Source organism: Urocampus carinirostris, chromosome 3, assembly GCF_059441175.1.
Source record: "Urocampus carinirostris isolate Australia breed hairy pipefish chromosome 3, RoL_Ucar_1.0, whole genome shotgun sequence".
Classification (NCBI taxonomy): Eukaryota; Metazoa; Chordata; class Actinopteri; order Syngnathiformes; family Syngnathidae; genus Urocampus; species Urocampus carinirostris.
In genome coordinates this window covers 53,924,377-53,940,173 of record NC_142351.1, presented here as the reverse complement: position 1 = coordinate 53,940,173, position 15,797 = coordinate 53,924,377, and the positions used below count along the sequence as shown (strand labels likewise).

At 40.5% G+C, this 15,797-nt stretch overlaps 1 protein-coding gene across 4 annotated transcripts in view; it reads right to left on the bottom strand.

Annotated features, from left to right (window-relative positions):
* The window catches only part of ren (renin), a 37,513-nt gene that overhangs the window by 15,459 nt on the left and 6,257 nt on the right, over positions 1-15,797 (bottom strand). Inside the window, exons 3-4 of one of the 4 annotated variants that reach the window (XM_088330065.1) lie at positions 12,147-12,272; positions 543-690 (exon numbers count right to left, since the gene is read on the bottom strand). In XM_088330065.1, the coding sequence (XP_088186191.1) occupies positions 543-674 (132 nt within the window). In that variant the 5' untranslated portion in view covers positions 675-690; positions 12,147-12,272. Of the gene's footprint in view, positions 1-542; positions 691-9,705; positions 9,936-12,146; positions 12,273-15,797 lie in introns of those variants that run through there. The other 3 variants (XM_088330066.1, XM_088330064.1, XM_088330067.1) reach the window with 3 other exon arrangements.

Sequence of the window (15,797 nt, the reverse complement as noted above, 5' to 3'; positions counted from 1 at the left end):
TTATCACTTAATAAGGGCAGCAATTGCCTATGGTTTGGATGTGTCAGTGCAAAAAACACACCATAGCAGAGAAGGCTGGAACTGATACCGCCTGCAGCTTTAGACACGGTCTCTTTAATGCTGGATTAGACAAGTGCTGCAAAACTAAAAACTATTCTTCGGTCCAATGAAACGGTTAAGTTTCATTTAATATTGTGTCCCTGAGTTAATGTTGGTCAGTTCATGGTTAGTCATTTAGTTTAAGGATTTAATTTTATTGTTACGGTTTAAACCTTTGCTCTTACAGTTAAGCAAATATTCTTTATAAATTGGTCTGTATTTCTTTTTTATTTTCTCATAAGTTATGGTAGATACAGTGTGATGCATAGGTGTACAATTGTATCAATAAAGTATAATATTAAGTTGCATGTTGGGGGTTAGGGAGTATATTAGAGGGGCACAAGATGTTTTCTGTTTCCAAGGGGGGCACAAAGGAAGATAATTAAAAAGCACTGGACCAAGAGAACACATTGTACAAATTCCTCAACGCAAAATTGTCTCACATCCAAATAATTGGTCAGCGGGGTGGGGGCCGTTCCGTTGCCGAGGTGGTGCGAGCCCATCTGGGCTAGCTCAGTCAACACCTGCTCTGACGAAACCCCCATCTCCTGCAGCGTCTCCCTGATAGAAGGCATCTTCTTCAAGCTTATTCTGGAACCAGAATAGATGAGGGGGGGAGGGGGTCAAAACTCGAGACGAAAACCAGAAGAAAAAAACATACAAATAAAAACATGTTGCACTTTGCTGAAGGTCAGGAATTTCAATGTCAACTGGACAGAAAGCCAAATAAAAATATGGTTACAATCCGAGGTCCAAACTCATCGAATGTTGAAAACTTATACATTGTCGCAAGTACTCTAGAGCAGTGTTTTTCAACCTTTGTGCTATGAGACCTTGTCTCCTGTGCCCCAGGAAATTTTCTTGTATTGTCTTTGCAAGAAGGCATGCCATTGTTTGGACCAGAAGCATGTCAATGTCTGCATTGACCAGCCGGCAATGATGGAAAGTTGCTTCGCTGCTGTCATGGACTTTTTGGACAATTTTACAGGCTTGAGATAGTGCGGCTGTCATGCAGTCTGGACAGATTTTTACATCTTACCTGTTTTTCTTACTGATGTTCATCATCTTTTGTGTATTGCTGCCCAATGCAAAATCTATTGCACCCTGGTCATCCTGGAAGGGCGATTACCACTTGTGGGGAACCGTGGTTGTCTTATAAAAAGCACATTAAATACGACATTCCGACAGTTACAGTTATTCTGTACTTGAGATTTTTTTTTACACTAATTCATTTTTTACTTTTACTTAAGTAATTATTTGGATGACTACTTTTTACTTTTACTTGAGTAATATTATTCTGAAGTAACAGTACTTTTACTAGGGTAAAGATGTTGGCCACTTTACCCACCTCTGCTTTTTATATTATTGGTTTGAACTAACTTGTCTTCATTGTCATAGAGAACAACGCAGTGAGACATTGTAGGCAAAGAGGTTAGACCCGGCACTCCAAGGCAAACCTGCAATCAAGACTTTAAAGAGAAAAATGATATTAAAGGCTGTTAGGATAAATAGGCAAAAAATATTTACCATAAAGTGCTTGGAAAGTGGCCTAAATTATAATAATAGTGCAATGAGAAAAGAGTGCATTGAAACAATGGTGCGATGAAAAGCAGTGTATTATCATTTTCACGGTTCCCTTTACTGCATGGGTTGTCGGTGCACCAAAGGGGAGAAAACTCTGGACAACCTTCTCCACTGTTCATGGTCCCTGGCCTATTTTGGGGTCGCGGGAAAGTTGGCACCAGTAAACATTTGAAAGACTAGATTTCTACGCTGGGCCAGGAACGCCTCAGCATCCTGGGGATCAAATTGGATGATGTTGGCTGAGTTCTTTTTCGGTATTCCTCATCTTCTGACGTGACCATACCAGAGTTGACAAAAGTTCTCCGTAGGGTCCAATGTGCCCTCTGATGGTGTTGCTCAACGTTTTGTTTGTCACATGGGCTAAGTAGCTGATTCCTAGAAGTTTTCTGAAGCATCGTACCTCCATGGCCTGGATTTTATTTTTCAGTTTTGTTGTGAAAGTCCATGTCTTGCAAGTGCAATAACATTTTACAGCAACAGAAATGTTTCTAAATGGTCACAAGATGTATATTTTTTTATGCTCGTTTAAACTAAGGTGGTGATGGTTCATGAGGTAATACCGAGAAATACATTCAATTACCATTATCTGCACCGCTTATCCTCAGTAGGGTGGCAAAGGGTGCTGGAGCCCATCCCAGCAATCATCGGGCACTGGGCAGGGTGTACCCTGAACTGGTTGCCAGCCAGTCGCAGGGCACACAGAGACAGACAACTTATCGCTCAGTCACACCTAGGGACAATTTGGACCGGCCAATTAACCTGACATGCATGTTTTTGGATTGTGGGATTAAAACAGAATGCCCGGAGGAAACCCACGCAAGCACGGGGAGAATATGCAAACTCCGCACAGGAAGGTTGGTAGCTGGATTTGAACCCATGACCTCAGAACTGTGCCGCGCACGCGCTAACCACCGCCCCGCCGTGCTGCCCACACATTCAATCACTTATAGCATAAATCAATTAAAGTAAAAATCTTGCTCGTATTTGTCCTTATTTTATGAGGACATTTTTTAGTAAAGTATCTGCCCGCCAGAAAAACAGAATAACAGTGGAAAAATCTAATGAAACTTGAAAATACAGCTTAAAAATATAGTAAAATCCAAAATGACAGTATAATTATAAATCACAATCAATAACCTGTATTATTTCCTGAGATATGGTAATGACAAATAACGGGGGAAAAAAAATTATACTGTTAGTTTAGGCAATATGGTAATTTAGGCTTTAAAAAACATGAAACTGGTGATGGAAAATTAAACATTATGCCTTGAGATTTTTAACCAAAGTAGGTGTGCCTTGGCTCAAGAAAATTGTAAAACACTGGTATAATGCAGTGTTCATTATCATTTATTTATTTGGGTTACCGTTATTTCAGATTTAATGATATTTTCAACCTGTGTTGGTTTTTACTACATTTTTATCCTTGTTTTCAGGAAAATAATAACACAATTAATACTAAAAATGTCTGTCAGTAAAACAAGACTTTATTTTAATACATTTTTTAAATTGTTTTGTATATAAGAAAACATTAAAAAAGGACAATCATGAGCAATATTTTTACTTTAATTTATTCATTTTTATATAATTAAATATATTTCAAATAACTACCTGAAGAGAAGATAATTCGTTTGTAAAAAGTTCAATAAAAACAAAAAAACATGTAATACCACCTACTGAAATCGATGGAAATGACGTTTTCATGACTGATACCTGGAGGTAATATAGGTCCTCTAACTTAGGGACACATTTTTGCTGTAGTTGTGTATTCTTTCTTTTACTGTATTCTTAACTGTTTTTTGTACTTGATTTAATCTTGTTTTTATAGAAAAATAGCTTTTTTCTTTTTGTGTTCGATGTCAAAATAAGAGAATAGTGAGTAAAATGATGAGCATCAATTTTACTCTACTTGATTTATTTTATTACCTTTTTGTTTACACTAAGTATCAACTTTTTCTGTTAAGTTTTTGGTTAAATAATGAAATAATAATTAAAATTAACAAAATTATGAGATTTCTACTCTATTTTATGTTATTTGAGGCAATTTTAAACAGGTCATCAAACAAAATAAGTTACTATATTCCCTTGTTCGACTTCATGGGCAGATAATTAATATATTCAAAGAAAATAAATAGTTACTTGCCACATACTGATACGGATGAATGTTACAGTGACTCCGATAAGTAGTGAAAAAAAATCATACATATTGAATAGTAGCTTGATTTTTTGGCGAAATATATATAGAATATAGCCCTGCGATTGGCTGGCAACCAGTTCAGGGTGTCCCCTGCCCACTGCCCGGAGATGGCTGGAATGGGCTCCAGCACCCCCGCGACCCTACTGAGGATAAGTGGTGTAGCTAATGAGATGAGATGAGATAAAGAATATAAAAAAATATTTAGAAAATATCTCATAGAACATAAACTAAAAACTGAAATCCGATATCACCCCCCCCAAAAAAAATCTAAAATAAATAAATACAAATATTGTAATTTAATTCACACACAAAAGGTTTTTCATTCTAATTAAGCTTTCCCAATTTTATTAACTGTATTTTCTGGTCTTTAAGTCCCACTTTCAATTGCTGGCCAATTTGGGTGTGCCTGGTAGTCCATAAAATATGGTAATTTCTTGCGGCACACAAGATGAGGTCTTACGGCGCACCAATGGGCTACAGCACAGTGGATGAAAAACACAGGTCCAGTGAACCCAATCAAACCCACGAAAACCTAACGTGCAGTAAAAAAAAAATAAACAATAATTGCTGGAGTATGATACAATAATAAATCGAGAACATCTCAGGGAACTTAAAAACCCTGGTGATGGGCCCAGATGTGGCCAATGGGCCTGTAGTTTGACATATATGTTGTTGGCATATGCTGTTCATCGTTAGCCGCTCATAAAATGCAGTCCGCTTAGTTGTGTGTTCCTAATTACTAACATCAATAATGGTATGAAGCCAAAGCTGGAAGGAAGAGTTGTAAACAGCTTTTTTTTGGGCATTGTGAAGTTTTATTGTGCATTCAACAAAACCCTTGCAGGGTTGAACATATTAGGATGTATTGGATTTATTGAGGCATTGGATTCTTAATCAATTTTCAAAACAGCTTTTTTAAAACAAAATAACAGAAGATACAGTATTTCCTTAGTTATTGAGGTTTTTGGGGATCAGAACCTCCCCGCAAAACCTAAATCCGCAGATTAGTTCAGAGTTGGTTTTGGTGGACAAATTGACTGGAGTGACTTGAGCACAGTGTATTATAAAACTATAAAAATAAAAACAAAGAAAAATACTTCATCTCATCTCATTAGCTGCAACCGCTTATCCTCAGTGGGGTCGCGGGGGTGCTGGAGCCCATCCCAGCAATCATCGGGCAGTGGGCAGGGGACACCCTGAACTGGTTGCCAGCCAATCGCAGGGCACACAGGGACAGAGAACTCACTTGCTCATTCGCACCTAGGGACAATTTGGACCGGCCAATTCACCTGAAATGCATGTTTTTGGAATGTGGGAGGAAACCGGAGTGCCCGGAGGAAACCACGCAAGCACAGGGAGAACATAGAAACTCTGCACAGGAAGTCTGGAGCTGGATTTGAACCCACGCAGGAGGTTCACAGGACATGAACTGTGCCGCACATGCGCTAACCACTGCGCCGCCGTGCTGCCCCAAAAATACCTATATATATATAATACTTATAATATATATATATATATATATATATATATATATATATATATATATATATATATATATATATATATATATATATATATATATATATATATATATATATATATATATATATATATATATATATATATATATATATATATAATATTTTGTATATAATATTTTGGAGTACCTTTCAGTTCAAATGATTTCAGGTATAATTTCTATTATTTTTGTTACGATTTTATTTTTTGTTTTTGTTTTATTTTGATTCATATTTCATACATCCTAGGTAACAAAATCTACAAAAAGTACAGTAACAACATATTACCTATTTTTTCCTCTTATTGATGTTCACTATGTTTTGTGTACTGTTACCGAATGCTAAATCCATTGCACCCTGGTCATCCTAGAAGTGTCAGGATTATTGATGTGACTCAGCTTTGCCAGCTCATTTGGCGCCAACTGCCGCGGGTTCTGATTTGCTCCCTGTCGCTATTTGAACCCAGTCCTGTGTGTCCCCTGTTGTCAGTCTGTCTGTGAACCTCAGTGTATACTAGGCAAGCCTTTTTTTGACCCTGACTCCCACCTGTCCTGTTTTTGCTCCCGTCTGTCTCCGGCTAGGAACTGTTTTGCTCTTGACCATGTCTGTTCTCCCGTCGCGGCTTACGACCTCTTTTTGCCCCCGACTACGTCTACGCTCCCATTCTGGCTTTCGACTCGTTTCCGACCCTGACCAATCCTTGCTCTCCCAGTCCCGACTACCGACCAGTTTTTCTGTCCCTGACACCATCGCTCGCTACGGAAGATCCACTTCCATGTTCGGATCCCAGTCCGGATCCGAGAGCGACTTGCCTCCTGCATCCAGTGAACACCGGATGGTGGGCGCAGCCCTTCCTCTTTCTTTCAATAAAACTTATGGTAAACGTCACGCAATTGGGTCATGTTTCCGTTCTGGTCCTGACAAGAAGGGGGATTACCACTTGTGAGGCCCCTTCTTAAGATTTTAGTTTTTCCTTGCCAGCATGCTTGTTTTAAGATCAGGGGATGATGAAATTTGAGACATCTTAGGATTAAACGTGACTTGACTTAACGTAACGTAAGAAAAAACCAACATAAGAAAAAGAATACTGACAATCTGTAAATGTTCTTCCTTGGATTAGTAAAATGTTTTACCGTTTGTTTCTCCCCTTAAAAAGTTAAAGTATACTACTGGAAACACATAGAAAGTCAATACTATGAGTATCCATGCGATCTGTTTTATTTATCTGAATAGCATTTCTAAATAGAAGCAAGTATCATCCAATAAAAATATATGCACCACCATGATAAACAAATATTATACTGTATTGATGGGATATAAGTGAGCGTTGATTCCAACTTTATTTGGCCTCCAAGGCGTAAACTGGCTGTTCTTTAGCCTCCCCCTAAGCAGTGTTTTTGTTTCACAAATTTGACCATCATTATCTAAAGCAGCGTTATCAACATGTGTGCCGTGGCACACTAGGGTGCCAGGAGAGCTTGTTTAGTGTTCTGCAGAAAATTGCCCAAGCATACCACTTTTCAGTATATTTGCTTTTTAAGCCGGCTAATTGTAGCATTCATCCATATCAGTATTTGGCAGTATATACTGCGTTAGATTTTTTGCCAGCATTATTCATACACAGTAATCCAGGGGTGGCAAACCCGGTCCTCAAGAGCTGCATGTCCTCCGAGTTTTGGAGGTTTCTCTTCTCCAACTCAAGTGATGCAAATATTAAGCTTGCTAGCAAGCTGTGTGGGAGCTTGATAATGATCCAGGTGATTGGACTCCCCTGTATTTGAGAAACTCTAAAAACATGCAGGACATTCGGCTCTTGAGGACTGGCTTGGCCACCCCTGCTGAATCCCTTGCTGTATACAGGTTTACTTTCCACGGTTTTGCTACTTTGCAGATTTTCATCGTTTATTGTGTTCTACTTTTCTTCCCGTGTGTGCCTGTGCGTCAATAACTTAAGTTCGTACACCAATTGTACGCAAACAGCTTTACGAACATACTTTTCGTATGCACAAATTACTTTTTCAATTTCAAGTTTCTCCAAAAGCGACATGATTTGTATATTTCGAGCTTTTGTGGCTTTTTGTGACCCTAGCAGTGGGTTCCGTAAAAGGAAATTCTGATTGTTTTCCAAGAAAAGAAAGAAAATAATTAAATAATTGAAACAAAGCAAGGCAGCACGGTGGCGCAGTGGTTAGCGCGTGTGCGGCACAGTTCTGAGGTTGTGGGAACCTCCTGCGTGGGTTCAAATCCAGCTACCGGACTTCCTGTGCGGAGTTTGTATGTTCTCCCCGTGCTTGCGTGGGTTTCCTCCGGGCACTCCGGTTTCCTCCCACATTCCAAAGACATGCATTTCAGGTGGATTGGCCGGTCCAAATTGTCCCTAGGTGTGACTGAGCGAGTGAGTTGTCTGTCCCCGTGTGCCCTGCGATTGGCTGGCAACCAGTTCAGGGTGTCCCCTGCCCACTGCCCGATGATTGCTGGGATGGGCTCCAGCACCCCCGCGACCCTACTGAGGATAAGCGGTGCAGCTAATGAGATGAGATGAGATGAAACAAAGCAGGAAATAATAGACAAATGTGTTTTGTGTTCGTGACCCTGTTAAGCAGTACGATCGAAAACATCTCCTACTTGTACGCTATTGAAACGTAAATATGTCATCAAGCCTATAAAACTGACCCGGGGTGTGGCTGTACTTTCAAAAATGTGAACCTCTATTCATGACAGGAGATACTTTCTTTATTAAGAAACGTGACAAGAAGTTAGCGGGACATACAATTACAACGAACAGAAGTTACCATCTATCCACAACTTGAGGCAGTGTCAACATGAAATAGTCATTGTTGGGTACAACCAGAATGGATTTCAAGGCCAGCTATGGCTGGTTTCAGAAATTCAAAGAAAATAATGGCATGCGCTCTGGCAAGGGGAAGCAGTGAGTGCAGATAACAAAGAGTTTACGCCGTGCTTCCCTTCATTAAAGTAAAAGAAAGAAAGGAAAAAAACTATGCTGTTAAAAAAGAACCACACTTCTCGGCCCACACATTACAGGTTCCTTGAGGGTTTATGGGATTTTGCCCATCCAGTCTTTCCGTGTTTTGTGGACTTGGATAAGGCATTCAATCGTGTTCCTCAGGGATTCTTGTGGAGGGAGCTCTTGAAGTATTTGGTAGCGGACAGTCTTATCATGGCTTTTCGGTTCCTGTTTGACCGGTGCCACAATTTGGTCTACATTGCCAGCTGTAAGTCGGATTTGTTTCCAGAAGTTGGACTCAGCCAAAACGGTCCTTTGTCACTGATTCTGTTCATAATTTTTGCGTGCAGAATTACTAGGCACAGCCGTGGCATGAAGGGGTCTAGTTTTTAGGCCCCAGCATTGTTTGTGTGCTTTTTCCAGAATATGTGGTGCTGTTGGCCTTCTTAAGCTGTGATCTTCAGTTTTCACTGGAACGTTTTTGAGCCAATTGTGAAGCAGCTGGGATAAAGATCAGCACCTTAGAGACCATGTTTTTGAGCTTTATGATAGGTTTTAGGGTAGGATGGAAGGTAGATTGACAGACGGCCTGGTGTAGCGTCTGCGGACCGTGTTCAGGTCTGTCATGGCGAAAAAGGAGCTGAGGCGAAAGGAAAAGCTCTTGGTTTGAAAGTCGATCTACAATCCGACTTTCACCTACGGTCACGAAATGTGGGCCGTGACCGAAAGAACAAGATCCTGAATACATCCGGTTGAAATGATTTTCCTCAGCATGGTAGCTGGGCTCTCACTTGGAGATCGGGTGAGAAGCTTTGTCATCCCGAAAGGGATTTTAGAGCTGCTGATCCTCCATGCTGAGAAGAGCCAGCTGAGGTGGCTTGGGCATTTTATAAGGATGCGTCATGGATACCTCTTTCGGAAGGTATTCGGACAAGTTTCTCTAGCAGAAGGTCCTGAGAACGACCTAGGACACGCTTGAAAGACTACATATCTACGCTGGCCTGGGAACGTCTCAGCATCCTGCGAATCAAGCTGGATGAAAGGGCTGTGGATAAGGAGGTCTGAGCTTGAAAGATGTCCTCATTTCACAAGCAATTCAAGAAACAGATGCTGTCCCAGAACTAATTAAGCTCGTATGTAGAGATTTCAGTCTGCGGTAAATTTAGGCAAAATGAAGCTTGAAACGTGAAATTATTGCCGGGAATTCTTTTCAAATGTTCTCGATGAACAGCGTTCCTCAAGATTTCATCATTTAATAGTCTGCTTCTGCTCAATTACGTTTGAGAAATACTAATCTTGATTGTTATTGATCACAAATTAATGTAAAAAGATAAGTTTCTTACCTTCTCAAAGAATGGACTTTGCTCATTGTCATGGTGATAGCAAGAATGCATGCCCAAAAAGCCGTTGACGGTGCCATTCTGGCTTTCAGAGAGCAGGAAATAGGTAAGAGATGAAAGAAGGATAAAGAAGATCAGATCCTCTTTCTTTTTTTATCGTCGTTTAGTCCCGCTAATGTGGAGGGTCCTGCTTAGTTGGGTGCTCATCTCAACGGTTTTATAGCATCAGCGACGTCCTGTTTGCCCATGGGTGACAGTGATCCTGGATGGGATCTTTCCTGGAGGTGAATGCCTGAAAAAAAAGTCTACTCCCCCTCCTCTTGCACCCCTGGCATTTCTCCATTGGCCACGTAGTCCTGACTGTGATAAACGGGTCCTGGTCAGGCCTTTGACCTAATGGCTCCCATTACGACAAAAAACAGGGATTCACATGTAGCCCCCACAGTTGCGCACGACCCAAGAAAAAAAAGAGGGCCCTATGTCAGAAGGTTTGGCTCTTTTAAGTGTTCTTTCTCCTATCTTACAATACTGTAAATCGTTTTTTCCTGTAAAGAGGGAAACATTGTATATAACAAAATACGGAAAAAATTAAATGAGCTAAATGATCTCATATTTTCATTTGAAATATTATCTCAAATTCATCACTTCCAATACATATTCCTTGTAGCTGTTTTTTAAGATTTTTTTTTTTATAAATCTAAACGTATTTATAAATCCCTGCGTGTGTGTGTGTGTGTGTGTGTGTGTGTGTGCGTGTGTGTGTGTGTGTGTGTGTGTGTGTGTGTGTGTGTGTTCGTATGTGGCTCATAGGTTCCAAAACGGCTGAACCAATTTTCGTGAGAATTTACACAGTCTTACTTTAGAGCTCTGGGAATGTTTTTCACTAGGTCTTTCTTGTGTCAAGGGAACCCCAATAAATCCCCCAAAAATCATAAATGTGGTGTTATGCCACACCCCTGCTCACCATTAGGCCAGCCTTCAAGCCTGCAAACAAGACTGCAGCCTTCAAAAGCGGCTGGAGCTGTGGTAGGTAGAAGCCGATCTACGTTTCATCTGTTGAATTTGTGTTCTTGATTTCATCTCCTAATTTTGATGAATGTCCTGCTAACACCTTGCCGCTCCTCTAGTTCCTAGTCTTCCTCTTTGCAGGAGACCAGTGTCTCCAGCCCCACATTCGCCCAACGTACACCACTCCTTTCGTCACATCCTGCAAGACTTCCTTCGGGCTTTGGTTTCACAATTTTACTTGGTATCATTTTTTTCAATAAATCCTGTCCTGTGACGCCCTATCTTAGTCTGTTTTTTGGGTGCCTGGCACATTTGGCTACTTCTACTTTTCGAATCACAACACCAGAAATTCTACTTGCGGGCTGTGGTTTGCCAAAATGTCTGTGTTACTATTGGCCATTGGACCGAGCTGGTGCTCGTATAGTCGTAACTCATTGGTGGTGAGAGCTAGTGAGGCAGGGAGTTTTTTTTCTTTCGTAGCTATTGCGCTTCTTTCACAGCGGAGTGTGAAGCCGTACTTCTGCAAGCTGTTACTGAGCCATTGCTGCCTAGAAGGGTTTGTTCGACTCGCGTGTTTGCAACGCTGGGTCTTTTTCGAAAGAGCAATTTGTGATCAGACTACGGCTCTTTTTCAGGGAGTGGCACTTTTGGCTTGGCTCACTAACAACCCCAACAACCTCGCCCAAGGAGAATGCTTGGCAACGCCCGGGCATTCTGCTTGTAATATTTAAAACAGAAATAGATATCCACCATTTAACTGTCTTTCTAGCTTTGAGTTGGATGGATGGATGGATGGATGGGATCGCAGTTAAGCCCTTCCTATTTACATTTGTCAAGTAAAAAACCTTTTTGAAGCTGAAAGCTACTTTTTTTTACTTCTTGGTGCGAAGGGCTACCATTTTGATATACATTTATAATATAATACCTTATCTTATTACTATGTTTTTACCAGATTACCAACTAGAAGTAAATTAAACCACTCAACCACCATGTTAGTTAGAATTCAACTTTACAGAAATATTGGTGAGCTATTTAGAAAAAACTCTCCACAGGTTACTCAGATGTTCTTACGGGGCTACTTGGTTCCCCATTATCTGACTCTGGAAAACATTTTTCTATGCCTAGTGCATATGAGTAACATTTGACTGATATTGAAAAGATTCCCTTCACTTCCAAGCTGTCCCAATGAGTAATTGAAGGGTACGTTCCCTAGAAAACTGATAAAATGTGAATTCACTCCGAGGTTTTGATTGTATTTGTTGGCAAGCTGGCTCGGGCGCATGGTGAGGGCATTTTGCTGATTTTGGCCATGCAGAACTTATTAGGAGCGCTTCTCGCTGCAATGCGCAGCCCAAACACGGCTATGCGAGAGCGTTTCATCGCGGGCACGCACCGGCTTGGGTTTTACGCCTGCGGGGATTCCCACGGTATCTGACCTGTCATGTGCTGGTACTGGGCTGACCACCCAATCGAGCGAGCCGGCAGATATGGGAGGTTCTCATCAGCCGTCCTCGAGGTCGGAGGTCGGTCCGGGGAAAATAAGGTCACGGTGGGCAGAGCTTCTAGGGAGAGATAGCGTGGCTTCATGACGCACAAGGCCAGGGCGCACAGATTGACAAATCGCTAGTGCTCACGTAAGATTTAAGATTTTCTTTATTTTCATTAACATAAAAAAACGCCAATGAAGTTTTCTTTTCAGCCTTAGTGTACAGTGTTTAGAAAGGGAGTACAAATTTATAAGAGGAGTTCAGAAAAAGATCTAATCAAATCAAATCTCTCTCTCTCTCTCTCTCTCTCTCTCTCTCTCTCTCTCTCTCTCTCTCTCTCTCTCTCTCTCTCTCTCTCTCTCTCTCTCTCTCTCTCTCTCTCTCTCGACCTTAAAAGTGCTTTACCATATACTTCACACATTACCCATTCACACACAGATAGCGGCGTCAGCCATGCAAGGCTCCTCCTTAGTGAACCGGGGATTTTGGATCGCGGCCACAGAGTGCAGTTTATTTTAGGCCAAAAAGGCATACTTCAGCGGTTTGAACAGAAATCAAGATGCGCTCTGCGATTGTGCATCCAATACAGATTTAGATTTTTGTTTTATATATTTACATTATGAAATACATAGTTTTTGACTCACTGATGCCACAAAGTACAGAGTGCAAAGTAATGAGTTATTATAGTATCTGAACTCACTCCTAGCATAATTATAAAACTGTGATTGCAGCCTCGATTTCAACTGGCGCATGTTTTTGAAATCATGCTGGAACGTTCCTTTTCACCAAATGGGAATCATTTATCACCAAAATTAAAAAGCTGCGGAAAAAAAACATCAACGTGAACGTGAGAATGTTCTCTGTTTTTTAATTCCTTTTTTTGTAACTTGAATTTGTTTTTTCTCATAAACCAACAGAAGTGACTCTTTCATTTTTGCTTTCTGAAAAAAAAAGTTTGTGGGGCCCCGGAGACCAAAAAAAAGTCCCCATCCAGAGTGATTGCTTTTGAGATTCTCCCATCCGGAATACATGGGCCCATTCATTTCTATGGGTAGTCATGGTAACGAGGGCTTTTCCAAAGGGTAGTCATAGTAAGCAGGGACTGTCCAGGGTGGTTTGAGGGGGCCCGACCCACATTACCTTTAACCATGGGTAAATGGTGAATTCCAAAGAGTGGATGCTAGCGAGAGAATGCTAACAGCTATGTGCGCCGCTAGCAAAGTATTACTGCATTAGCATAAGCTCAAGTATTAGCGATGAGAGGTTGATGCTATGCTTACTCATGCTAGCTGTAAAAAATGTTGGCTGAGTCCCCCCACAGAACCAAGTTAAAAATTACAAATACATCTCTCTGAGTGAAAAACTTTATGCTAACTCATAATGCTAACAACTCAGCGCTACCAACATCTGCCAGATCAATCACAACTCTTACAATTGCCGGGGGAATTGTCTAGTTTACACTATTTCCTCCGTGATGGTTTATTGCTTTTTCTTATTCGCCTTAAAGTTTTCTTCATTTTCTTTGTTATCACTTCTTTTCAATTATATTAGTCTTCTTCACCTCAAGGGCGCAACAAGCCCATTTTGCAGGGTGCTAAAGCACCCCCAAGTTCGACTCAAATTCATTTTTTTCTTCTACTTATTATTTATGTTCTAGTTGGTGATTGACTAAGTCTCTAGGCTGTCCAGGGAACGTCTCAGGATCCTGTTGAAAGAGCTGGACATATTGGATGGGGATAAAGAGGTGTAAGCTTCCCTGCTGAAGGTACTGCCCTGCGACACAGCCCCTGATTAGCAAAAGAAAATGGATGAATGGATAGTTGGTGATTGCCTTAATTTTCTTCATTATTATTATTATTATTATTGCTATTCTCATTTTGGTATTTTTCTTAGTTGCTTCTTTCTTCGTTGCTTTCGTTTTTTCAATTTTTTGTTCTTCATCTTAAAATGTTCCCTTTTTTCCTGAAAAACAATATCCTAACAAAAGTATTTAACCCCCCCAAGAACTTTTTTTATCATTTTACCAGATTCAGGTGCGAAACTTAAGCTAACAAACTGAAAATGTTTTCTTGGAATCTGCTACATGTGAGATACAATTGTGAAGTGGAACCAAATTATTTTAACATTTTATGCTATGTTTACAATGAGGAAAAAATAGAAAAAATGTTGGCCCACTGTTCACTCAGCTAAGCCAGAAGTTCCCTGATTACTTCTGAATCATCCAAAGTTGATAGAAATGACCAACAATGACAAACATAATTCATGTGTGGGTCATTAAGTCTCAGTTCAAATGCACCTGCTCTGTGATGGGCTCAGAGGTCTGTAAACGAGACCCTGGAGAATAGACACCGTTATGAACACCAAACACATAACACAGGTCTGGGAAAAAGTTGCGGAAAAGTTCAAAGCAGGAATGGGATACTAGAAGATTTCGCAACATTTACACATTTACCGGAGCACTGCACGAGCAATATAATCAAAACGAGCAATATAATCAAAACGAAGAGATCATAAATCTAGTGCAAACCTATCAAGACCTGGCCGTTCCTCTAAACTTCACATTGTTCACATTGGATGACCTGCAGGCATACACTGCTGAGGTGCGACTATCGCTGCATAACACAACTATTAGTCGTGATCTGCATAAGTCTGAAATAATACCATAAAAAGGCCCATATGGTGTTTGCAGGAAGTCACATGGGAAACACAAATAACATGTGCAATACAGTGCTCTGGTCAGATGAAACCAAAATTCAACTTCATGGTCTGAATGTAAAGTGTTACGTTTGGCGTAAGGCAGGGGTCGGGAACCTATGGCTCGCGAGCCAGATATGGCTCTTTCTGTGAGTACAAATTTAATTGCATGCAAAATTTCTCCATTTCGTTCAAAACTTGAGCCATTAATCCTGTACTGACACACGCAAAGCCAAACCAAAGCTAATTCAATGAGTAGTACTTTTCAGAATATAAAGGGCACGTTTTCACTACGATTTACAGCCAAGGTGCCACACAAAATAAAACTCGTTTTGGCTGTACAACGCTAAAGAATCCTTTATATAAAAGCTCACTATATAATCTGTTTTTAGTGTTCGGATACTTTTTGATGAAACCACGGAACACATTGTAAATATGCGAAAACACCGGAAGAGAACTTAGTTATTTGATTGGGTGAGTGGGAGGGATGGGTGGGGCTATGCAAAAAGTGCAAGCACTCTCTCCCATCTCTCGCCCTACTCCGTCTGCGCCAAAAGTAAGCACATCAGGCTCCCTGTTCTCAGAATGGTGTGACCTTTTTACAAAATAAATGCTTGCATCTGGTTTTGAAACCAATATGTTGGAAAAAAGGGTCAAAATGAGTTTAACCGATCTTGAGTAATTGCAAGAAAGAGACAAGTTTAAAGTGGTATGTTTGTTGATTTTGGGACACGGGCTCTGGCATTATTTTCTTTTCATAATTTTTATCAAATCATCAAAAATAAATGTGCTGAAGACTAAGCTTTTGTCTGGGGCGCGGGTTTAGCAATTTAGTAAATTTGTCTCACATTATATGGTGTGGCTCTTTCCTAAAATAAAATTAACATATTTTGCTTTTATGGCTCT